Here is a 25,488-nt window from a genome sequence, read left to right as displayed (position 1 = left end):
AGTATTATCATGCCTATATTAATTCTTAAAATTAATAATGTGTCTAAAATGACTCTCATAAATGAATATCTAATTACTGTAATAATACATAATAATAATAATAATACTTCTCTATTTTGTTTTCTGGTGTTTTCAAAGGTAGCTTTTTACTCAAGCTGTTTGAAATTCCCCTTTTTGATACATACATGAATTTTTTTAGTGGTTTTGTTGGTTTGAACTGAAAAAAATCACATTTTAATACAGGACTTTGCGGTATTTTGCGAATCAACTTGTATGTTCTTAGTTTGGTAAAATTGCAAATTAGAAAAAAGAAAGCATTTTCTGTATTTAAAGGATCCAGCTATTTAAAATACTGAAGAGACAAAAAAAAAAAAAAAAGGAAAAACCATTGGAGGTTTGATTATGTCCTGCCAGTTCATCATTTCAGTTGTCAGTGTTCCTGCACTTTGGGAGAGGCTTTCAGTAGTTTTTCTTTCGTTGAAATCCATATTTATGATTTCTTCATGGGTGAAGAATGGATCCAAAATGCTGATGAGCTTAGTTTTTGTTGGATTATGCTGTCTGCATTTTTCCAGTCTGGAGCCAGTTCTTGTGTTTCTCCCGCCTCTGATGTAAACAAGAATTTAAAGCCTCATTTAACTGACGGTGACTTCTGCTGGGCCATAAGATCTGAGAGAGCAGTTTAGGCTTCTTGATGAAATTCTGAGTTCTTAACTCTTGGGATTAAATTCTGCATTGAATCTCACTGGGGAAATGCAAGCATTTGATGCCATTTGGTTCCCTTTAGATCTTTCTTTCACTCTTTCTTGTATTGGCCTCATCTGGGTGTTTGCCTGATGGGTGTAGTTTGTTCTTCCTTTCCTATGCCCATTATGAAGTGCGTGCAAAGGGTTAAAATGCAGTTTTGTTTCGGTGGAAGTTTTGTCTTTGCGTTTCTCATTATTTCTTAGAAATTCGAGGTTCAAGAGACCTACCTCGTGGTACATGCTGCAGGTGGGAGTCTTGGGTTCCATGGTGCTCTTCCCCTGGGCTTCAGCCTGTCTGCTTCATGTGCAGTGAGAAGGGATTCATGGCTTTGGCATGGGAGGATCTTTAGGGAGGAGCTGGACTCAGCTGGTTGGAGCATGGTGCTGGGAACTCCAGGGCTGTGGGTTTAATCCTTCTATGGGCCATTCACTTGAGTTGGACTCAATGATCCTGGTGGGTCTCTTCCAACTCAGAATATTCTGTGAAATGTGCTTCCATCACATGGGAGCGCCTTGACCACAGCTGGAGTGTTTGCATTCCAAGGGGAGTGAGTGTTCTCTTGGAGAAGAGGATGGTGCCCACTGGGGGTCACTGTTTCAGCTCGTGGGATTCTGCTTGTAATGCTCCGGGGTGTGGAGGTGACGGACAGGGGAGCTCTCCTGAGGGTGTGTTTACCTAGAGCAAGTTTTACTGGACTGCTTGCATTCAGTCTGTGCCTGGGGGAGTTTTTAACGCTGGGCCCGGGGGCAGGTAGGACCTTACCTGCAATTCACCCTTTGTTCTCACATCTCATGTTGAGGGAACTACCCATGTCCATGCCCATCTTGTATTTTGATAAATATAGCTGAAGAATATATCATTATACACTGTGAATTTTTAAAACTTCTTTTAAAAATCGAGTTTCATTTAGTATTTTTATTTATTGTATTAGTATTTTCTGAGACGTTAAGTTGGATTCTTATTTTCCCTGGTTAATTAAAATTAAAGATACCTGGAAAAATAAGATGTGTTGTCATATTAGATTGTGCTTATGAAAAGTACAGATTCTTATGGATTCTTTCATATGTCTGCATAAATACAACCTATGGTATTATAGGATTTTTGCAGTCTATTAGATACACAGATGATATTTGAAATAGTTTCAACTTGGAAAAAAGTAATTGCTGGAGTTGATTTCCTGTTTTAATCTCTGCAGTTTGGGCTGCCTGTTCCATTGATGGGTTGTGGAGTAGAGTAAGAATTGTGAGACAAGGAAATCTTTGTATGCAATATAAATCAGAGGTTGGTGATTAAAGTGATTACAAGCCTTGCTTAATTTAAAAATCTTTTTTAAAGCTCAGCTTTTACGGTGTTGTTGAGCTTTATTTCCGATGAAGGCCGGAATAAACACACCTGATCAGGAAAAGTTGGCTGACAGGTTTTCTGGGCAGCTATGTAAGAGCTATTTTTATGCAGGGAGTGAGCTAAAGGGCTATGCTTAGAAGAAAATTCACACAAAGATCCAAGCCTCATATGTCTCTCTCTCTTTTTCCCCACCCTCTAGTGATATGCAGCTTCCGAGGAACTGTTCCGCAAGGCTTGGTCCTGGAACTAGGTGAAACTGTCCAGATCCTGGAGAAATGTGAAGGTAAGTGGGATGTCCAAGAAGGATCCCCATTTTCCATGTAAGAATATACCAATATCTTAATCTAGCAGATTTTAATAAGTTCTTTGGAAATCATGATGCATCAAATCAAAGCACTTGAATAAAACCTACTCTGACCCACTTTCCGTAGGAAAGGCTGAGTGCTCTTGGCACTAATCCAGTCTGATAGGGGGTCAGTGTGTTTGAAGTTAACCATCTGTCCAGAAAATCTTGAACCCTGACCTGATTGTTGTATTGTAACTGGGTCTTACACTGAATTTTCATCATGCAAAGTGCAGAATCAGTTGGGTTTTTTTTCACTGTATTTTCTCAGTGTTACTGTTATGCATTTCTATTAAGCGTATCAATTTAATTACTTAGAAACATTTTGAACAGGTGGAAAATATTAGTTATTAAATAGACTAGCAATATCAGAAAAAATGTAAAAAATATGGGTTTAGGGGGATTTTAAAAAATTTATCTTGATGTATGTTTTTGTACCTAAAGCAAAATGCCATTGTGAATTTTGTAGTTCTTATGCGGCTGGAGATGTCTGTGTGTGAATAAATTGAATGTCCTAATGCTCTGCTTTATTCACAATGAAGAATGTGATTGAAGTTGTATGTAAAAGGAGAATTATCCTAATGCTCAAGCAAGTGTTGTAAAACGTGTCTGGTGAGAAGTAGGTTGACAAGATTCAGTAAGAGTACATGTTTCACTGTAGTCTGAGGTGGAATAATGTAACCTTATTCCCTAAGTGCTGAACAAATTCAAAACTCAGATCCACAAATTTGAATTCCAAATTAACATTCCACAAAGTTGTAGATGTGGTTTTTTGTTTGTTCAGTTTAAAGTAATTTTTCATCTCCAGTGTTAATGTTGCTCCCCAGACCTTCTGCATGCTTGCAGCAGGCTCTGCTTTGCCTCTCATGCCTAGAACTGTGTTTTGCTCTGGATGCTTTTTCTTGTACTCAGGTGTTTGTTTTCCTGCTGACTTAACTCATCACAAAAAAGTCACCTTCTCTATGCTAATTTTTCTAGTAACGTACGTTTGTAAAAATTCTGTTGAATGAGAGCTTTGCAGTGCAGTGGAGAAAATTACCCATAAAGAAGCTTGCTATAAACAATCCCATGCTTTTTTAAAAACTCCAAATGCTGTGGTGGGCTAAGCTGTGCTCACACACTGAGGGCAGATTGTAATTATTTTACCAGGTCTTGTAAATTAAAACATGGTCCAAGCTCAGAAAAAAATATCCCTTTGCTTAGGATGGGATAAATCTAAGGGAATTAAATACTGTATGTTGCTGAAAGCAGTCATGGTATTATTCAGCCATTTCTGGGAAATTTTTAAAACTGGGAAATAAAAGCATCATCTCCATGGAGCAGGTTTTTTATGGAAAAGCAAGTGGATAATCCAACTTGTCTTTAGAGTGTTAAAATAATTAGGCTTTGAATATTTCCTCTGCTGGTAGTTTTGGGGATGATTCCTCAAAAGCAATTCATGCCAGTCTTCAAATTGCTGAGAAAGGAGGTCCTCAGACAGGGAAAATGGTTTTGTACAGATTTTTTTTGGTTTTGTATTTTAAGCCCTCCATCCTGTCATTTTGGTTGAGGTGCCTTTAGCATGGACTTTGTGTATAAAAAGATAGATTAATTTTGATAATAACATCTGGAACTCCACACTGTGAAACTCATCTGAATATTCAGATGGTCTGTGCTGTATCTCTTGCATGTGTGAATTATGCAAAAAAGCACACTAAATGTGCAAAGCAGACTCTTAAAAGGGGAAAAAATAGCAGTTGCTTTTTAAGCATTCTTGTCTAAGTGGTTGTTTAACAGGGTCCTCTACTTCTGCATTCTTTGCTAGGGATTCTTTTGTGTAGACAGACTGGATAAAATAATGTTAACCCACACAAAATAAGGGTCACTGCTGTGAGAGTCACAGGAGATCCATTGCTGTTTCAGCTTCACTTCTTGAATAGTTTATGCATAATTGTCTGCAGCAGGGATTTTTCTGTCTGGGTTGAAAAGATTCACATACACAAAAACTTTTAGTGATGTGAGCTATGATTTCAGATACTCGCTGGAGAATTCAAGGCTGACAAAGATTCAAAGAGTAGCTATACTTCTGAATGTGCTTATTTTTAATCATAAGAACTTACTGAATAACTATTTGTATTATAAAAGAGCAAGTTCTCTTCTATAGTGATTGGTGTAAGAAGCAGTCCCTGCTTTTAGAGCAATTGAATGAAAGAGGAGGGAATTTCTTGTTTCAAGGTTCTGGGTACCACTGCAGCTAAGTTTTATAGATATTTGTAGAGTAAAAAAACAAGTGTAGGTGCATACACACACACACCCACATACATGTATTTATCTCTAAGGTTAATAAATATAAATATAACTACCAACTGATAACATGTTAAAAATATTGTGGTTGTCTATGCATTTTTTTAAATGGACTAGAGTGAAATAGAGTTGACTTTTTTACTTTGGAACTTGTTCACATGCTTGAAATTGGAACTTTTGGATTTCCCCAAATTTGTGTGCCTGCTCCCCTGTGCCTTCATACTAGACCACAAATGTCTAAATCACTGGTTTTTAACCCTTCCTAGGTCTGACAAAGGCTTCCCACTGCCCACTATTCCAGTAAATAAGACTCATGGACCTGGTACCTGCCTTTCCTCTGCAGCTACCAAAGGCTCCACCTGTGTTTCCATCAAACACACAACATCTATAAAGTACAGGGTGTTACCAGGGAGGTTTTGTAGTTACTGCTTTCACAAAGGACCCTCAGATCCTCCGCTGGTCTTACTCAAAAGTTAGAAATGTTCATCGAGATACCAGTTGGACCTGTGCTTGTCATTCACAGCTTTCCCTCTCTCTGAGCCCTTCCACTATGGTCTTTGCACTGAGGGAGAACTGAAGCACCGAGTGGAGTTCTCTGCTCTGCTGCACTAATGCCAGAGGGGCATTAGTGTGGCACTGGAAATGCTGAAAGATGGAGTTTTCTTTTGTCAAGTGGCAAAGTATGAGCACACTCTTTGTTTGAAATGCACATTTGGACTGTGCATTCTGAAGAACATTCTGTCTTTGGAGTCACATGGCCATTGCCCTGCCACAGGCAGTGGCTGTCAGTAACTAGTGGCATTCAAACTAAATTTAAAATGTCTGTTTTGTCCATTTGTTTTTATTGCTAGAGGGCAGTTTTCTTTTGATTAAAAATGCTATAGCTTCAGTAATAGTAATTATTACCTTGAGAATTTTGTATATTCACTGAAGAATGGAAACACCAGCTGATGCCTGAAGCACCAGTTAAAAGAATATTATCTTACCCATGCAAATTCTGCATACGTACATTAATAATTGTGTTCTTAAACCATCCATAAAATATATTTAAAGTTATTCCAGCAGTGATGGCATGGTCAAAATAAGTGTTTCTGGTATTTGGAACACTTAAGCAGCAGATATAACTTGCAATTAGGGTTTTTTAAAAAATTCTTGATGAATTCAGTGTGATTGAGAAGTGATGCCTTTGCCATGCTTCCAAAGTGTGCCATACAGATGAGGGAGGAGTCCCATTCCAGGCTGTCAGTGCTGTGGGAGCCCTGCAGGTTTCCTCCCATCTGAGTCAGGAGCTCACCTGTGGCCGCCAGGGCCAAAGTGACTCCTTCCCAGTAATTTGGTTTTGGCCTGAGGAAAATGTCTCCAGTGAGATATCCATTTTCCTGTTGGCTTTCCCCCCCCCCTTTTCATTCTTTTTTCCCTCTTTGCATTTTGTGGGATGTGCCCATGGAAGTGAAGCCTCTTGGCCTCACACCTCTGCTATGGTGGGTCTTGCCCAGTTATTGAAAGTCGCCTTTCAGAGCCCAGGAGCACCTTCTGAAGCCCCTGGCCAGTGCCACAGTAAAACACATCCCATCTCTCTTGGCCTTTCTGGCAAGGTAATCATGCAGCCCTGGCAGCATTATCAGCATGTTCCTGTGGCTCTGCTGGCCCCAGGCTGCTCCCTGACGTGGTGCAGGCAGGCTGGGCCAGGGATTCAGCTGCTGCTGCCCCTGCCTGGCACGTGCAGAGCAGCCAGCTCGGGACAGAGCGCTCCAGGCTTTGGGAAGCTTTTGCTGAGCGCTGCTCCTGTCCCTCTCCTGGCTCACTTTGGGTGCCTTCAGCTCTGCAGAGCGGTTCACGTGCAGATAACAAGGTAAAAGCAATTGTTTATTGGCTTGTATTTGCAAAAGACAGCTTTGCTCCAGGTGTGAGGGTTACTCATGTTACTGCCAAGTACATTTTCTTTTGTAGAACAAAGAATGCTCGAGTTCCTGTAGCAGATTCTGTAGCAGTACTTTATTTAAGAACAAATTTTAGCTTTAGGTTTTGCCATAAATTCTTATGTGATTTAGTTTTAGAATTTTGTTTGTCAAGAAATTATATGCAGAATTTCTTTTTTCCTACTGTCTGCAGCTCATGATTCTTTACTTAACTCTTTACTTAACTCTTAACTTAATTCTTTACTTGAGCATTATTTTTCTGAAAAGTAGATCAATATCTTTCAATTAAGACCCTTTTGCTTTTTTGTTACTGAGTCCTCTAAAGGGTGAGCTCTTTCCATGTGACAGACCTCTTGTGGATTAAGTAGAAATCTGAAAAAGGTTATGAGGTGGCTTTTAGAAAGGATATCCAGTTTCATTCAACACACTTTCAAGTAAAGATCAAAAAATCATTGGTAGCTCTTCCAGTCACTGAAATGGCATGTGCAGGACTGCCCCAGAGCTATTTTGCAACTTAGCTAGGGCTGCACTATTGCTGAGACTCCTGGGTGTGGCACACCTTTGGAAAGAGGGGTTTTCAGTCTTTGTCCAGCAGTTTTCAGATTCTCTAATGTGGCTTCAAGCTCCCCCACTGGATTTCCACAGATACAGGTAGATTTAGAATGGCTAATCCTTAGTTTTCTTGTACTAGATGATGTGTGTGGTATGGAATATGCCTTTGGCTGATTCAGGTCAGCCATCTCAGCTACGTCCCCACCCAACCTCACTGCAGGCACGATCATTGTTTCACATTAATTTATTCACAAAACTCTTGTCACTTTATAGCTGTGTTTTTCTCCTTCTTGATCTTAAATCCCATCTTCACCATTTTGTGAAGTCAGTACCCTCTGAAGACCATGTGTCACTAAATGCATGCCGTAACTCTTGAGATATTAGCAGTTGTTATTTGCAGTGCAGTGACACCTAAAGCTGTTGGTCAGTGTTTTGTCTAGCCAGGGAGTGCTTGTTGGGGGCACAATTAGATGAAGCACCTGCCTCAGTTTGAGGACTATTGTCATTAAATCCTCCAAAACAAATGCTCTTTAAGATAAATGATTACATCAATATTAATGTGTTTAAGACTAAACCTGCATTCCAGAATGCAGGTTTAGTTCATTTTAGGGAATAATGTAATGCAGATGCAATTTTCTAAATGTGCCTTTAAAAAGAGCATTGTACCTTTTCCCATAGCCTTTACTTTGTGTTCCAGAATGAGATGTGCATTTTACAAGTGGGGCTTTCAGCTTCTGCTGAGCTCCTTGACTGTTTCTTGCTTGCACAGAGTTGAAGGAAACTCAAAATAGAGAGAGGTGACTTAAAAAAATTTGTACTACATTAAAAAAGATAAAAATAAAAGAACAAGTAAGATCTGGAGAGCATAATTTATAAGATTAAAGGAAATTTAGCAACTTCTCAAATATATGAAGAAAACTACAAGAGGGAAGTCAACAAAATATTTTCCATGATGTCCAAAAGAAAAAAACCAGTCTAATATTTAAATAGAATCAAAGAAAGTTCAGGTTGTAAGGGGAATGAATGTATGCTGTCTGAGCCACTGAAATAGGTTGTCCACTGAGGATTTGCCATCTGCACTTGACATAAATATGCCAGATTTCCAAGTACTATACCAAAATTTCACATGTTACCTTCAGTTTTACTGGCCAGTGTTGATGTAAAAGAAATTTCTTCTAAAAAATTGCCTGTGCAACACCACTGCTTTTAAACTGGTCTGTGTGGAGTGGCAGAAATAGAGTTTCCTTCCAATCTGGTGCAGAAATACCTGGGAATCTAGGTTTTACAGATGTATGGATCATTTTCCACAGACAAGGAGTGCAGTGTTATTCAGCCCTGATAATAAATGATTGGATGCTGTTTAAACATCCAAAACATTAATGTGAGGAGAGATTTAGAGGCATGGCTCGGATGAGCTGGGTGATTTCTTAGGGTCCTTCCTTGCCTGTTTTTCACAACTGTGTAAACTCAGAGCTTGTAAACTTTGAAAATTTGTTTTGGAATGAAGAACAAAAGCTTCAGAAATTAGCTAGGTTTTTGTTTACTACCCTGCAGATCTAGATTGTTGATGGTCACCCCCTTTACTGGGTTTTGTTTTTTTACAGGTCTGTTCACAAACTTGGATAAAACCACTTTTTTCCCCATTTACCAAGAAGTTTGTAATTCTGTTTGCCTTAGAGCTTAAATGTCTGGTTATTTCTGAGGTACAGACTGTATTTAATATTAGTAACAGTGAATCACAGGATAAATGCATTTATTTTTTCCGTGACCTTAAAAATATGCAGCATCTGTTGCTCAAAAGCAGGTGTGGGCACAGTTGTGTGGAGTTCTAGAAATCACTCATGTTAAGGATCTGTATGTGTTGTTTGTGCATTTATGTTTATATTGAAATGATTCCCCTAAAGTTTGATCAACTAAAATGAATTCAAAACAACAATAGTTTATTTTTAAAATATAAACAATGATTTCATAGGAAAACAGATCTTTGTGTTATGTCTTATGTTCATGAGAAATTTGTGTAATGAAAAAGTTGGATTTTAATTCTTATTTTCTGTACTAAGGTTTGCAATTGTCTTGAATTCGTCAGTTATTTTATTTCATATTGACTTACATTCCCTTTTTAACAAAATAAAAATTCAAGACTATCAGGTTGTCTTTAAAGCAAATTCAAGACCTTCTTTCCCACATCTGATCCTCTCAATGGGACTCTTATTATAATTCAGCCAAATCTGAAGTCATTTTTCTAAGAGAGACAAAATACCCAGTTACTTTGTTCTGTTCTTCTCTATTCTCCATAGCAAATTACTGGCAAGTTCTGCCAGTGCAATTTAAAATAAGGGAGGAGAAAAGACAGTAAGTAGGAAGTGAGTGGGAAAATGAGAGGACTTTTAATGGGAAGTGGATTTAGCTGATGTGAACTGTTGGCTGTGGCCAGGTGAGGTCTGTGCCTGGCTGGCACTGGCTGCAGCTCTGATGACACCTGGGGGCTGAATTTGGCTGGAGCCTGGCCAGGTTTGCCCAGGAATTTGGGGTGGCCAGGGAGGGCCAGGCCCCCTCCCCAGACAGGCACCCAGTGTCCCCTGCAGGTCTGACTATTCCATGCCAGCTCCAGAGTGTGCTGCTTTTCCACTCCTCAGCTGGGGGAGGATTTCAGCCCCTTTATTCCCAGCTGAGTCCTGCAGTGGCACCACTGTCACCTGTGAGGAGCAGCAGGAACTGGGTCCTTCTGTTTAACTTGCAGCTTTAGTAGCTTTGTGTTTTACTTCTCATTTATTGTCCTGTCTGGAGCTGTTTCCTGATGGGGAATACAAGAATAATAATGGGGTGCGTAAATGACATCCTAAAGCCCGTTCTCTACTCGGGGATATGTAAGACCAGACACATGCAAAGAATTTATATTTGTTTAAAGCACATTAGAAATGTATGATAATGGCTTTTACAGGTTTCTGTAGTCTGGAGATTTTGTCAAGATAAGCACTGCAACAAGACTCATGTGCCAACCTGGAAGAACGTTCAGTGCAGACTCTTCCCTGAGCGCTGAATGAATCTTTGCCACAGTAACTAAGGATCATTAGTATGAGAACTAGCTAATCTGCTTTTATTCCTGGTGGGAAGAAACAAGAGCGTTGCTGGTTGTTAAGGGTTTGTCATTATTGCAGAGCAAAACAAAAGTAATTTTTACAAAAAGCCCTAACAAAAAGATATTGTAAAAATTTCACCTATGTGAGGCACAGCTGGTTTTTCAGATGGTCTCAGTAACTGCATAGTTGTAGTCAGTTTGCTTCTGTGTAAAGACAGCAGTGCCACAAATATTATAATGTGTTTTATCTGTTTTCAGGTTGGTACAGAGGTGTTTCCATTAAGAAGCCCAGTGTGAAGGTAAGCATGAATACATTTGTTAATCTAATGGCAGGTTAAATCTATTTTACTGTTGCAATCCAGTAAACTTTTCATTTTTCTTCTCTTAACTTTTTTTCCTGTGGGAGGATTGGATTTCTTTTTAAATTGAGTGATACTCATTAATCGCTCAAAGGATCAGAAACCTTCCTGACATGTAACATGCAATTTTTTCAAGTTTTATAAATCTCATCCAGTTTGATCCTCTCCATCCTACTTCCCTAAGAAAAGCATGGGTGGGTGATATTGCATTTCTTAAATGCAGCATTTTAAAGAACACATTTAGTAAATTGAATTATTAATCTAAGATAACTTTGAAAAAAGTCTGTTGAAAAAGGATTTTGTAAGTTGTTGGGGGTGGTTTCAGATTTTTGCAGTTTAACCATTTGATTTGGTTATTTGCCATTTTTTTTCCCATTGTTTTTGCTCTTGGATAACTTTTTTGACTGTTCTGGTATGATTGTGTTTGTGAGGACATCTAATTTTTTTTAAATGCTTGTATCCAAACATGCCAATAGGTGCTTCTATATGAGCTTCACTTTATTTATTTCTGTTGGTTTAAATATTGCTTGTATTTAAAGATTCCTGATGTTTACCTAATACCTATGTATTATGGAATATAAAATTACCTGTATTACATTGACATGACTACAGTATTCTTTTAATGAAATGTCTGCAGTCATTGTGTTTTGGTACTTCTGCTTGTGATATGTTCAGTTTTGATAGGAGAGCCCTTCAAACCTTCCCTGGTTTCTTAGATACCAGAAATAAGCAGTATTAACTAGAAGTGAACCAAACCAAGAAGTGAAGTAGCATTTCTTTTCTTCCTGGATTTTCATGTGGCTGAAAGCAAGCACATTTATTGTTTTCCTGATGTAGCCACTCCTCTTAGATTTAGCATTTTTCCTTCTATAATTTTAGTCCTGCCTATGAACAAGAAGGAATTTTCCTTAGCATTTGGAATCTTAAGTACATAATATTCCTTTCTACCTGCTCCCCCAACCCCCCCCCCCCCCGAAAATTTTTGTTTCAAAATTGCATGGTTTTAAAGCTCTAAAAAGTGAAAACCCACACTTGATTGCTGACATTTTTGTCAGAGGCTGTCAGCTGGTTTTTTATCCAAAGCCTTCCAATGCTGCTTCTGTATTTCCCACTGAAGTGCAGGTTGCTGTTCTTACACACTGACAGACTTTGCTGTTAGGATTCAGGGCCATATGCTTTACAGAGAATGTGGAACACTGGGAAAAGGTTGGATTAAATTCCCTCTTTTCCCCATGTCTGAACACACAAGAGCACACTGGCACAGGCAAGGTCAGAGTCCAACCCTCATGGGAACAGCAAAAGACAAATAACTGGAAGTGTCCCAAGTGGGTGTGAACAGCTTTTCTTTGGAAAGGGAGAAAAACTGACAGCTCCAGGGTATGTAAGTAATAGAATGCTTCTGTCCTTGGGGCTTTAATGCAAATTTGATGGTGGGCTTTTAGTTGTAGTTTAATTTGTCTTTTTAAGCCTCTGTCTGTGTCACCCCCAATCAGCATCAGCCTGCTCTGGGAGCTGCAGGTGCCGTGCTGCAAACGCAGAAGAGCCACTTCTCTGATTCCCAGGTGGAGGTTTGGTCCAGTGTGGTGTCCTGGTCTAAGACAGACTAAAACAGCCAATTGTTACTAATCATAATGTAGAGTTTTGACTGGCAGCTTTGACACAATGGTTGTTTGGGGGGTTTTTAATAGATATATTGGCAGTTATTTATTGTGCCCTAGGTTACCGATGCTGAAAACTGCAAATGTATTTTTCTAATGGACTTAATTTTTTCTCTTGCAGGGGATTTTTCCTGCAAATTATATTCACTTGAAAAAGGCAATTGTCAGTAACAGAGGGTGAGTATTTTTCCTTCTTTTTCAGAAACTAGACTGCTTTTTATCTAGAAGGGAAACAAAGCAGTAATTATTGAAATGTACAGAGATGTTTTAGTTCATTGTATCTTTTTTTGTGTATGAGGCCTTGAAAATTAAATGTAATTCTACAGAGTTGGGGGGTGGCTTGTTTCTTTTTAATAGAGCAAGAATCAGGTCTGATGGTTACTCTTCTTTGCTTTGGCTCATAAAATTGTAACTGTAGAGGTTTAATCTGAAACTAAAGAACCTTATATTCTTCCATTTCTGCTTGTTGTCTCACTGGCAAAATACTGTATTTTCCTATTTGTTATGTAGGCACCAGTCAGTAGACAGCCCATCTCATTTATCTACAGACTTTCAGAGTCATAGCTTGTTACCTTGAATGTTTTCCAAAGGATCCAGCCCTCCCCACTTCACCCAAAGAGTGACTGAAGTGCACTGCTGAAAGCTTCTGCCCTTCTCTTTGTATTCATGTGTTGCTGGCAATGGGTTTATTTCAGTTAATGGGAGTAACAACACTGGTGGAAATGTCAGGTCAGGGAAGTTACTGACTGGGGGCTCTGGAACCTGCAAAGTTTCCTGTGAGATTGACTGAGACTCCTGAAATCAATATCTTGTGTTTTCACTGCTGCTTTTACTTGCATATTCCAGATAAAGGCTGCTGAGGGGAGATTTATAATTGCAGTGTTTCAGACAGTGACCTGAGGCAACAAATTAAATGTGGAAGATAAAATGTATTAAATGGCTCTTAGTGAACTACCTGCTGAAAAACAGGTGACTTCTGATAGTCTTGAATTGTAGATTTGTTCCCAAGGGGCCTCAGTAAGGGCAGCTGTAATAGTGATGCTTCATCATTTTGGGGTGTAATAAAATGCTATATATTGCACAGAATAACCACTCCTAATGTGTATTCCCCTTAGGGGAAGGAGCAGTTCCCTGTCATGTGCAGTTAATTAGTCCTTGATGTTAGTTTAGAGTTTGTGAAGGGCAACCAGTTCAGGTACTTATTAGGAAAGCTGATACACTGTTAAAAAGTATCAAAGCCTCGTGCACCAACTGACACAATAGAATGTAATGCAGTTCTGAACCAGAGGGGCATGGTTATTTCAGGTTTTCTTTGAAAATTCTTTATTTCAGAATACATTTCAAGTGCCATTATGAGCACTAGTGAAATAATAGAGCATGTGTTGAAGCTGGCAGGTAGTGAACACCACACAGCCCTGCTCACTGCCCCTGCCCTCCCCAAACACCCCTAGGGACTTACAGGGACTGTCCCCAGGGCTGGAGCACCCCTGCTGTGAGGACAGGCTGGGAGAGGTGGGGCTGGTCAGCCTGGAGAGCAGAGAACATTGCACAGAGCTGCTTGTGCCCTTTCAGCAGCTAAAGGGAGCTTGTAAGATGGTGGGGAGAGGGCTTTTTGGCAGGGTCTGGAGGAGACAGACAGGGGATGATGGATTTACATTTAAGGGAAATGTTTTAGGCTGTGGATAGTGAAACTTTGGCATAGTTTGCCAGGGAGGTGGGGGCTGCCCCATCTCTGTTCAAGGCCAGTTTGGGTGGGGTTTGGAGCAACTGGGACAGTGGAAGGTGTCCCTGCCCATGGCAGGGGATGGAATAAGATGAGCTTTGAAGTCCCTTTCAGTCCAAGCCACTCTTGTGGTTTTCCTTTAATGGTTTTGGAAAATCTTTAGCACAAAGGAACAAGTTTTATTATTTTGATTAGAGGATAGATCCCTCAGATTTCATCTGCAATGTTGCTTTCTGGATAGGACATGTTAATAGACAGGTATTCTGGGTGGTTTTGATATTGGCTAACATTATTGAAGGGAGGAAAAAGTGATGGACAGGCTAAGTAAGGGACCCAAATTGTGTAGGACTCCACTTTACAGGCAAGTTAATTTAACGTGTGTAGTAATGAAAACTTTTCATTGACCTTGATTAGAATGAAAGTATGCCTTTTGAACAGGTAACCAGGAAATGCTTCACATAAACTTAATCTTATGGAATGCAATGGAGGAACAGTAGCTATGACTCTGGAGTTGCTTCCTTCAGTTTCACAACACACAAAATGATCCCCTTAAGATATCTCCTTGTGTTGAACAAATTCAAGTTATGGATTTCTACAAATTATTGTGCAGTCACATTTCTTTTTCTACCTTTTCCAGGCTACATTTCCTAATTTCCCCCCTCTTTTTCTACAGGCAATATGAAACAGTTGTTCCTCTTGAAGATTCTGTGGTGACTGAAGTGACAGCGACACTGCAGGAATGGGCTGTGCTCTGGAAACAGCTGTATGTGGTAAGAGCAGTGCTCCTCTCCTTGCACATCTCTAATACCCTGGGAGGAATGTTTCCTGCCTTTGTGCATTCAAAATCCATCAGAATCAATATCAGAATTGTTGTTTTTCCTTGTATTTAATGGGGGCTTCCCAACTACAGAATAATGGATCATGTGAGAGTCACATGGACTACACTGGAACTTTCTGCAGTTCTGAAATTCTACCTTCAGATCATAAAATTTCATTGTTATAAAAAAAGGCAACAATTTTAAAGTGCTATTAAATATGTAAGAAATAATATAATACTTTTGCAAGTCCCATCAAAGACTTCAAAAATTATTCAGCACCGTTTGTATGTAGTTGTTTTAATGTCTAGAGTCTGAAAGGAGAACTCAAACTATGGGAGGTTTTGTACAGTTGTTCCTCCATAAATTAGAAGTAGACACTAGGATAAGTGTATTGAGTTTTATACACATCTTTTTTATATAATTTTCAGTTGCTGCCACATAATGTTTCCTATTTCTGCTTTCATCCCTCTTCTTTTCTTACATTTTAATAGCCAAAGCCTATGACACAGCAGATAAAAAACTTGAGCATTTGAAGGTATTTTTTCCTGGCTTTTATTTTCTCTTTTTTAGCTTAGTAATTGCAAGCCTTAACTGTAGGATTAGGATCAAGAACTGTAGGTGGCCTAAGCTTCCATTTCCTTCCTGTCCTTCCCTTAGAGAAATACCTCTACATAGAGCTGCAGGAGCTTTGTTTCCTCATTTAAACCTGCAGTGACAACAGTTCCTTGTCTAGGAAACCCACCCAGGAATGATCCAGTGGAGTGAGTCCAGTGCATCTCCAGCATAACCAGCTGTGTTCTGTACTTCAACAAGCAATCAACTCTTATGAAATCATAACTGGTCCCAGTTCTTCTGTGGGGTCAGATGTCCCTGGAGGTATTCTCTTGGGAAGGAGAATCTGATCTAATGAAGGAGGGGCATGGAACATGGTATATCTAATGTTTTATACCACTCTTTACACCTAGTACTCCTCCTTTTTCCTTTGTATATACATACCTCTCTGGGTATGGGAATAAAGTGATCTTTTCTGTTTTCTTCCTGTAAGATTTTTTCCCCGCCTTTCCCCAGTGTCAGCTGAAGATGACAACAGTAATATTGGCAATGGTATTAAATTGGAAAATGGGGAATCATTTTACCTACAAATGAGCTAAGCTTCCTTTCTACTAAAGTATTTCTTTTTTATTGTTAACACCAGTTCCTTGAGGGGAAGGAGAGAGAAAGCTCTAGCTATAAACTTTCATTTAGTGATTTTTCTTTCTGGGGCTGCTTTCTATTGTAGCTCATTATATTTCTTATAACATTGTACAAAACATTATTGTATTCTTAGATAACAGGGCAAAGAATTTACTGTTCTCACAGAACTTTGGAAGGAGGCATCCGCTCCATGACAGAGAAGTTGGCACAGCATCTGAGTGAAAAACACATTGTTTTGTGTTGTGGGGTTTTTTCCCCCAAAAACTTTTAAAAATTAAGAATTCTAATATCGAAATAATCACAGAAATGTTTAGATTGGAAGAGATTTCTTGAGATCATCAGCTGCCTTCTCAAGCAGGGTCATCAAGACCCTGACAGGACTACACCAGCCAGGTTTTGAGTGCCTTCTGAATGGAGGCTCCCCAGCCAATGCTGCCAATGTTTGAGCACCTTCAGTGATTTCTTATCTCCACTGATACAGTACCACAGTTTCTCTGGCAGAACAGTTTACACCATTGTTAAGTGGGTACCTGAAACATTTGTCCCATCTGTGGGCTGTACCTTGGAAGCCTGAGGAAATGCACTGAGGTGCCTGTGGCAGAGCTGGGACTAGAATTTTATCCTTGGTGTTCAGGCTGGAAGCTATGTAAGGACATACCTTAAAATATATTGAAAGACTAAATGGAAATTCTTTTTTTTTGTTGGATCAGCACCAGCAGAAATTTTTATTATTCCCAAACTGTAATAAGAATCATCTAAGAAATGTAATTAATGTTATTTATCATGCTGCTGTGCTTAATCAGCTTTGTAGAAATGTTTCTTACTGTAGGGGAAATTCAAGTGCTGGTTGTTGCACAGACACTCTCAGTAGGTCAGTGCCTGCAAAGGGCCCTTCACTGGTCAGTGGGGCTGCCAAACATGAGCAGCCTCTCTGAACATCTCTAAATAGGCTCAAATGTTCATCTCATGCTTTTTGGTGAGCTCCCTACCTGGATTATGGTTTGAAAGACCAAGTTTGTTTCAATTAAAAATTCCCAGCAATTACCTTGGTAGTATTGTTGAGGTGCATTGTAAGGTTTGTGTTTGTCTCTCAGTGAAACAATGGGAGCTGGGATGTAATACCCAGGAAGTCTGCAGTGATTAAAACACTGCCTGGAGAGGGATGCTATGTTGTTCCAAGATAAGGAATTTCTGCTGACAGAAAATTGGAGGGAGGAGGAGAACAGTGAGAAATGAGAGGGTGAAGTAAAGCACAGCTTTGAGACAGTTGCGGAAAATTAGTTGGTGTAAAATATTGGGAATCTTCCTTGTTTTCTTCTGACCATAGAGAATCTGTGCTGGTACTGGGAATAAACCGTGTGTGGGGAAGCTTGAATGGGTTTGAGTTACAGGAGTTGTGCAGCAATTTTAGTTTAGATTTCTGAGAAATATATATTAGAAAGGTTAGCCTGAGATCATTGCATTGCACAGGGCTGTGATAGTCTTTAAATTTTTGCTATCAAGGTGAAAGCCAAGTTTTAGTCTGAGGAGAAAAAGGCATTTGTCCATAATGAGTTCACAGAGAAAGGGCTGTCACTGCAATGAATTTGAAACAGAAATATGTATGATGTGTTGTTTGCTTTACTGTGATAACAAATTATGCTCTAAGTAGTTAGATTCTGATCATGTAACACTTTAAATACTGACAAAACAGCAAGTTTTTTTTGAAAATGCCAGAGGTTTTTGTCCAATTGGAAAGCCATATAAATAAAACTTGCATGGAAACTATCAGAATCTGTTAATTATATTGAATGGGATTTTTAGCAAAAAACTATAACCTTGTTAAAAATTCTATGCCTACTTAAAAATCTATTTTTAAATAGATTGAGTAATCAGGAATAGAACTTAAATATTTATTATTTAATAAAGGAGTGAAGATGATAGTACTTTTATGGTTCTGGGGACAGACTTTTTAGCTGGGCCCATAGAAATAGGACTAGGGCTAATGGTTTTAAATGAAAAGAGGTTAGATTCAGATTAGATACAAGGAAAAAAGAATTGTACTGTGAAGGTGCTGGGGCCCTGGCACAGGTTTCCCAGAGCAGCTGTGGCTTCCCCATCCCTGGAAGTGTCCAAGGCCAGGTAGGACAGGGGCTTGGAGCAACCTGAGACAATGGAAGGTGTCTCTTCCCATGGCTGGGAGTGGAGCTGGGTGAGCTTTAAGGTCCCTTCAAACCCAAACCATTCCATGATTCTATGTGAAGAGCACATTTTCCCCTATTTCAATGTGTAATCTGTGTGCAGACAAGGTGATGTCATGCTGCTGGAAAATGGAAAGCAGTTCTTTGCCTTCTGATTTGTATCCAGGCTGTATCCTGTATCCAGGCTTCAGAGATGAGCACTGAAACAGTAAGATTTAGTAGCTATTTTCTGGCAAAAAAAGCCACTGTTCTATTTGACCTTCTTGGTTTGGGTTTTCCTACTTTCACTGCTATTGTAAAAATCATTAGGAGGGAGTTCACTGTGAATGTGGATCTCAGTATTTAAAATCTGTACTATGCAGCCACTGGAGTTGCTGGTAATGTGGGTAGGATTACTGCTAACCACAGCTGGCCAGATGTGTGTGTGTTTGCACACCCTCGTGTTTGAGTACTGTCAGTAGGTGCACAGACCCAGTGTCTCGTGGTGTTGTTTTGCCTGGCTCCAGGACCCTTTGTTCATTTGGACACCATAACTATGTCCTTCTGTGTAAGCCTAAGGAAATGTAGAAGAGGGTTTTACTTATTGTTTCCCAGTATTGCAAAGGCAATAAGCAAAAGATGTCAGTGATGCCCTTCCCCAATCTTGTACTTAATTTGGAGTGGAGGAGAAAGGAAAAGTGAGGTTATTGGTGTACCACTGTAAGCAGCTGAGCCTGTTCTTGTGCCTACCCCGAAGGGATGAGGAAGAGAGAGCAGAAATGCAAGAACAAACCTTGGGGAGCCTTGTTTAGGCACAGAGGTGGACAAAGATGCAAAATTGCATTTGTTACAGTGAAATGGGTGTGTGCAGCTCTCGGGTAGTTGCCCACACCAGTCTACTGAACTTCTGTTGAGACAGCAAAATGATATCAGTAAGGTTGTTAACTTTCTCTCTTACCCTGTATGTGTTGATAAGATTTGTTATTTTTATGCTACTTCTAAATAAAGGACCTGCAAGTTCTCTGTAAGCTTTTGTTAATTAGGTCAAACAAGACTCCTGTGAGTTTTTAAGTCAGCTAAGGAGATCACTGAAACTCACTGCTGGTGCACAGTAGCTATTTTAACTGTAAAAAAAAATTCCTCAGAGTCTGAGATGTGATGTGAGGACTATTTCTGTTGAGAGAGCAGATGACTGTGGAGAGACCAAACATAATTGCCCAATTTAGAGTTTGGTCAGATCAATAACATTAATTTGCTACTTTTATGCAAGGAGGAGTGGGGGATGTGTGGGGTGACTTCTTGTCCACTTTCAGGAGTAAGATGTAATTTGTTGGGAATAGGTGGAATTTTTGCCAGCTCAGTGCAAAACCAGTTTCCCATTGGCTCCTTTCAAATTTCCTGAGGGATCCTATTAAGGAACAGAGTGGGTAGCAGGACTTGGTGCAATTGCAGCTATGTGATTTGGGTGGTTTTGGGTGTCCCTAAAATTGAAGCACTAGTTAAAATTCATCTTGAAAAATGCCATTCACTGAATCACTAAGGTAGTTTACTCTTATGGGGAGTGTTCTAGGAGACATTTTTATTCAGCGAGATGTGCTTTGCTCTACATCTGATAAAACGTGGAATTGCTGATGCGTTTTCTGAAGTATGTAGGCAGAAGAAAATGTGACATGACCTAAAATGGATGTGCTGTATCAGAAGGTCTCCCTTCAAGGAACAGAATTTCTTCAAGTCAAGGCTGAGCATAATAAATACACTCTTAAATTCTGTGCAAGCAGACTCCTGGAAAGATGAGGTATTTGTACCAAGACAGACGTACAGAACCAGTACTGGTTGTATACCTGGCCCTCTTTCCTCTTTCTCATTTTCATGTCATTTTCAAGGTTACCTTGAAGGAAAATTCCTTTAGCTTGATTGTTCAGGTTTGTGAGTCATTTTAAAAGAATTTGAAGAGCTTGTCTGGCCTCAGTTGACATTAACAGAGAGACTCAGAGTTATCACTTAAGAAGACAGGACTCTGGGTAATAGTGTTCAGCAGTGGTATGGATATTTTTATATCTTTCTATGTTTGGAGTGAAGGATGAATCTTCATGGAGTGACCAGGAACTCAGATGGGAGTTTGGGGCAGCTGATAGTCTCATTAAGTGCTGCACAGCATATAAGGGATACTAACTAAGAGTAAATATTTCCACTTCCAGGAGCATCTAGTTCTGCAGTCCCTCAGAGGGAATAGTGCACTGAGAAATCATCTCATTGCTTAGCAACTGAATCTGAGGCTTTTAGCAGATTTGTTATTTGATTACTAGAAAATAGTTGAAGATTTTTCTTGATTGGGTTGTGATGGGTGTGTGCAGAATGATTTGGAGAATGCAGAATAATGAACACTTCAGCATTGTATGCTGAAGGTGGATATTTTTATAATTCAGTATCTTTACTCATGGAGGAGGAGGCTGGATAAACCATGGAATGCTACAGGTTGGAAGTGACCTTGAAATATCTGGCCCAGCCTTTTGTCAGAAAGGGGTCCTACATGGGATTATGTAGCACCTTGTCCATATCCAGTGAATGGTTGTTTTTATTGAAAGGTGTTTCTGTCTTACATTGGGATGAAAACTCTCCTGGTGCAATTTTACACCCATTGCCCTTTGTCTTTTCCCTGTGTCTCCTTGTGGACAGAGAGCCTCCATCCTCTTAGGGAGGCTGTGCTGGTGCTGCAGCACTGGCATGGGATTCACAGGGAGAAAGGACCCAGCTGTTTTTGCCTTTCCTCACAGGCCAGGTTCTCCAGCCCTCAGGTCATCTTTGTGCCCCTCCCCTGGACCTGCTCCAGTCTGTCCTGTCTTTCTTGAATTGTGTGGGCCAGAATAAAGACCTCATTGTACAAGTGTCACAGTGTGATTTATGTCTGCTCATTATCTTAGGCAATTAGAAGGTTTTGTAGGTAAAATCACAGACTTTTGCTGCTTGGGTGTGTTGAAAAGTTGAGTAGAAGCCCTTTTCTTGCTGTGTCAAATTGAGACTTGAATTTGCATCAGTTTATTAGCTATGGTTTTTTGGAGGTCTTTAGTGGATGTCATGACCTCTCTCTACATTCCTTCCTTGGAAGAGCAGTATTCATGTAGAAATTACACTTAATATTTATTAGGTTCCTGCTATAAAATGCTATCCATTTCAGTACTTCTCCCCGTAGCACTAACTTGCTGAAGTTCAGTTCAAGTACTTCATATTTGAAGGTTATAAAAGGTTCCCATAATTATTATTTTTTATTTTCCTTAATTTTAAGAAATTTTATGTAGTCAGTTTCTCCTAGTGATTTGTGGAAGACTCTGAGCTCTAAGGAATTAAAAGTAGGGGTATGTTTTTAGAAGAGTAAAATAAAATTTTTTTGTAAGCAAGTCTTATGCCATGAAAATCTGAAAATCAATTATAATTGATATAAAAGTTACTTTGCTTTGAAGACCACAGGATGCTATGGCAGTTTATTGGGTTTAAACAACAGTATAACAAGGAGCCATAGATGCAGTACCTTTCATTTACTGCCACATACAGATTTATGGTATCATTTAAGATTATTAGGATCAACTAGACAGTTTTTATGTATTTTCAAACAAAGAAAAGGTTGACTATAAAACAAAAACTATGAACTATCAATCAAACTGTGTGGGAGGAATATATGTTTTGAGTTACCATGGAGATGGATAGATTTTAATAGATTTTAAAAGTAAAGACAGAATTAAATGTAAGTCACCTTCTGGTGTCCTTTGCAAGTCCTACTGTGACAAATGACATGCAGAGTGTTTTATAACCTCTTGCTTTGTAGAGAAATGTTATTTAGTCATTGATATGGGAGGTTATAATATGCTCTTTTATTTTGGTAAATAAAACAGTGGTTGTATTACTGATGCTGACATTCATAGCAAATTGTGTGAGGATTTGGAGGGGGTTTGTTAGATTAAATTTTTCAAGTATTAAGTGGTTTATAGTTAACAAAGAGCTCTTGCCTCCTTGAATAGTATCGAGTGTGCATGCTGCAAACAGTGCTACAGTACACATGTAAAGTTCTTGTGTGATATTAAAACATGGGAATTTGATTTTATTGAATGCTGCTTTAATACCAGCTGGGAAAAACCAAGGAAACAGAATTTCCTCAGGGGAGACCAGTGGCTGACCTGCAGATGATTTCAAGCAGTCTCTTTTGCACTGTAAACACACTGAATGTTGAATTGCATTAAGTAAAGTAAAGAAGGTTTTAATCAAAAAATTGAGCAGAAGTTTGAGAGTTGCTTCACCTGTCACTGAAGAAAATCACCTGAGCTGATCTAAGTCTGCTGATGTTACAGAATTGCATTTGAAATACAGGCAAGTGGTAGTGTGGTTGGAGTTTAGTATTGCAAAGATGGACTTTGAGAAAACACAGTGGTTTGGTTTGGTTTTTAAAGAACAGAAAATTAAGAGTGGGGGACAAGGGCTAGGAGAGACTGGAAGTCTGACTTTTTTGAGTGAGTGAGCAAGGTGCTGTGCATGGATAGGGCTTACAAAGGAAAAGGCTGATCATCCCTAGTGGGTATTTACTGGAACTAAAAAGACAGTTTGGGCTTAATTTCATAGAAGACAGAAATTGTTTTTCAGTAGAAAAGCAAAGAACATCTGTCCTTTTGGCAGCCTGGATGGCACTGTGGTCCATGTGGTATCAAGAAGTGTCCTTCAGTCTTATCCTGATTTATCCTTTCTGCTGTCTCAATTCTTAAGACAGAGAGAGAAATACTCTAGCATATAACAATTGCAGTGATGAATAATTATTGTAATTTAAATATATATATATATGCATAACAAAATTATATTTGTTTTCTAAGAGGAGTGGGTAGCAGAAAGTTTCACAGGTGAGAGGGGTAGAAAAATCAGTGTTCTATGGATCAGTGTAGCACAAGTGGACTAAATCCTTTGTGACTGGAGTGACAGTGAGCAAACATTGTGGCTGCAGCAGTGGACAGCCAGCACTTGGGCTGCCAAATCTGATTACTCTGCATTGTTGCATTTGGCTGGAGAGGAGGCAATGGTTGATAAACAAACAGGTCTAAAAATGCATCTCAATTTAAAAACTCAGTAGTAAGCCTGGCAAATGGATAGACAATTAATTTTACATGACATATCAAGGTGAAATGAAAATATTTAAGATTATTGAAGGCATGTTTCTTCTTTCTTATTTCAGCTTCCATCCTTATGATTGGATATAATGTAGATATAATGTAGGGATAATTGGTAAATTAAAACTGTTCTAGAGGTATAAGCAGGGTGACAAAGGCAAACATCCAAGAACCAGAGAAATGCCAGTGTTCCCAGTCCAGTCTACATTGTCCCTAAGGGTTCTGATAAGAATTTCAATCTCTCTGTAAAACCAAGATAATATATCTCTAGTCTTACATATGTTTTCATAAAAATATTGTAGGTTTAAAGCATTTGGATACTCATTGTTACATAGAAATATTAGGAATGGGAAATATCGACCTTTATGGTAAGGTTTGAATAATTTTTAGTGAACTAAGCCCTAGGAACTGTATGTTCAGCCACAAATGGTAATGAACTTCTGAATAGTTGTTCCTAGATCAGTCAAAATAAAGAGAGGTTCTGGATGTGGTCATGCAATCAAAAACTACTGTAAAGCACAGAAAGCAAGGCTGATTTCAGTTGTTTATCCACATTTTCTTGAGTTCTTGACTTTATCTTTGAGCAGACTTTTCATAACAGTTTTTTGGTGACTATTGGAATGAAGAAGGGAAAAATTAATGTAAATTTTATCTTTGGAAACTGCTCACATAATTTCTTAAATGGTGATTGTTACATCTTATTTTTAAGTTAATAGTGATTAATGGCTTTTGGAGAAATGTGTTCTCCTTTCAGAAAGTCTTCCCTTTGTTTCCTAAAGTTTTATTGTTTAATAGAAATTAATGATGCTATGTTTTATACATAGAGATTGCTTAAAATAGAAGGAATGCAAAGAAAGAAAAGTAAAAAAAATTGGGAGAGGTTTCTGTGAGAGTACTGGAACTCAGCTTCTCACTTTTTTTTTTTGTGTTCATCTTCCTGTAAATTCCATGGTGGTTTTGTTTCATTTTTAATTTAGAGTAGAGCCTTGTGTTTGCTGGTTGGTCATAGATACAGCCTTGGGTTCAGTCATAAAAGTTGATTAAATATCAAAAGAATACTGATTGCCAAGTTTGATTTCAAAGTCTTTAGTTGCTGTCACTGCCATCACTGTACTGTTTAGTGAGAAAGATACTCTGATTGTGTGCTTATGCCTGAAAATATCATACTGCCTTTAAGGGGGAAAGAAATCCATCAGATGATATGAAGAATTAACTCCAAAAGGTATTTAGGGCACCCTAACAGTTTATAAAACAAATACTGATTTCTTTTTACTGCCAGTGCTCCCTGCCACTAATAGGTCAAGATCCAGAGTGTTTAGATAAGATCCAATACATATTACAGAAAAAACTGTCACTGGAATAATGGAAAACATAAATCATGTGTAGGGTTATATTATTTTCTGATAATATACGTGTAGCTCTTTGTATCAGTGGCTTCCTGTGGATGTGGTCTGTAGTGCTGCTGCAACTCCTGGGGCTGCCAAGGGCACAGCGAGGGCTGGAGGTGCCTGAGCCCTGCTCAGCCAAACCCTGCATCCCCCAGGGCTGGGGCTGAGGGGCTCTGGGGTGCTGCACAGCAGCTGCAGAGACCCAGGAAATCTGGGAACCTCCCCTACTGTAGGGATGGGGAAGAAGTAATAGCTTTGGGTTCAAAGAAATTTAGTTGCTCGTGGAATTGGTATTTAAGGTCTACTCTTTGGTCGAAGTCTTACCCACAGCAGTTAAGATTGTGTGCTCGTGTGACTTGGCACAGGGCTTCCTAGGGCTAATATAACTATATTAATTCTTTCTTTTCACTTTGTTTTGCTGAGCTGGGTGTGAGTTTTGCAATCTCCCTGAGCTGAAAGGGCTTCTCATAAATCTGGAAGATGCTGAGCCCTGAGTTCGTTATCTGAAGTGTGTGTTTGTTTCAGCAAAGCGACAGAAGTCTGAGTTCAAAGCCCTTTACAGAGCAGGGCAAACAGTGGTGTCTTTTATGTTCTTTGCTGTTCAAGCATTGGCTGTTTGATCTAAATTAAATTGTGGTTGATGGAGCAGATTTCAGTTTATTCTTTCTGATACATCCTCAGAGTTTATGGGGGGTTTGTGAATGCCTGTTCTGTAGTCTGTGCAAGAGGCATTCAGGAACAGAGCTGAGCCTGCATCCTGTCACAAGCAGAGGGACAC

At 39.2% G+C, this 25,488-nt stretch overlaps 1 protein-coding gene across 1 annotated transcript in view; it reads left to right on the top strand.

The window, feature by feature from the left end:
• The window catches only part of DOCK3 (dedicator of cytokinesis 3), a gene marked incomplete at both ends in the record, with an annotated part of 180,583 nt that overhangs the window by 16,871 nt on the left and 138,224 nt on the right, over positions 1-25,488 (top strand). The window contains 4 exons of the mRNA XM_084214222.1: positions 2,291-2,374; positions 10,526-10,566; positions 12,406-12,461; positions 14,681-14,777. Coding sequence (XP_084070348.1) covers positions 2,291-2,374; positions 10,526-10,566; positions 12,406-12,461; positions 14,681-14,777 — 278 coding nt within the window. The remainder of the gene's footprint in view (positions 1-2,290; positions 2,375-10,525; positions 10,567-12,405; positions 12,462-14,680; positions 14,778-25,488) is intronic.

This window comes from Fringilla coelebs (genome assembly GCF_963513975.1).
Source record: "Fringilla coelebs genome assembly, chromosome: 13".
NCBI lineage: Eukaryota > Metazoa > Chordata > Aves > Passeriformes > Fringillidae > Fringilla > Fringilla coelebs.
Note: the sequence above shows the minus strand (reverse complement) of the source record. Positions and strands in the feature narration are given on the sequence as shown.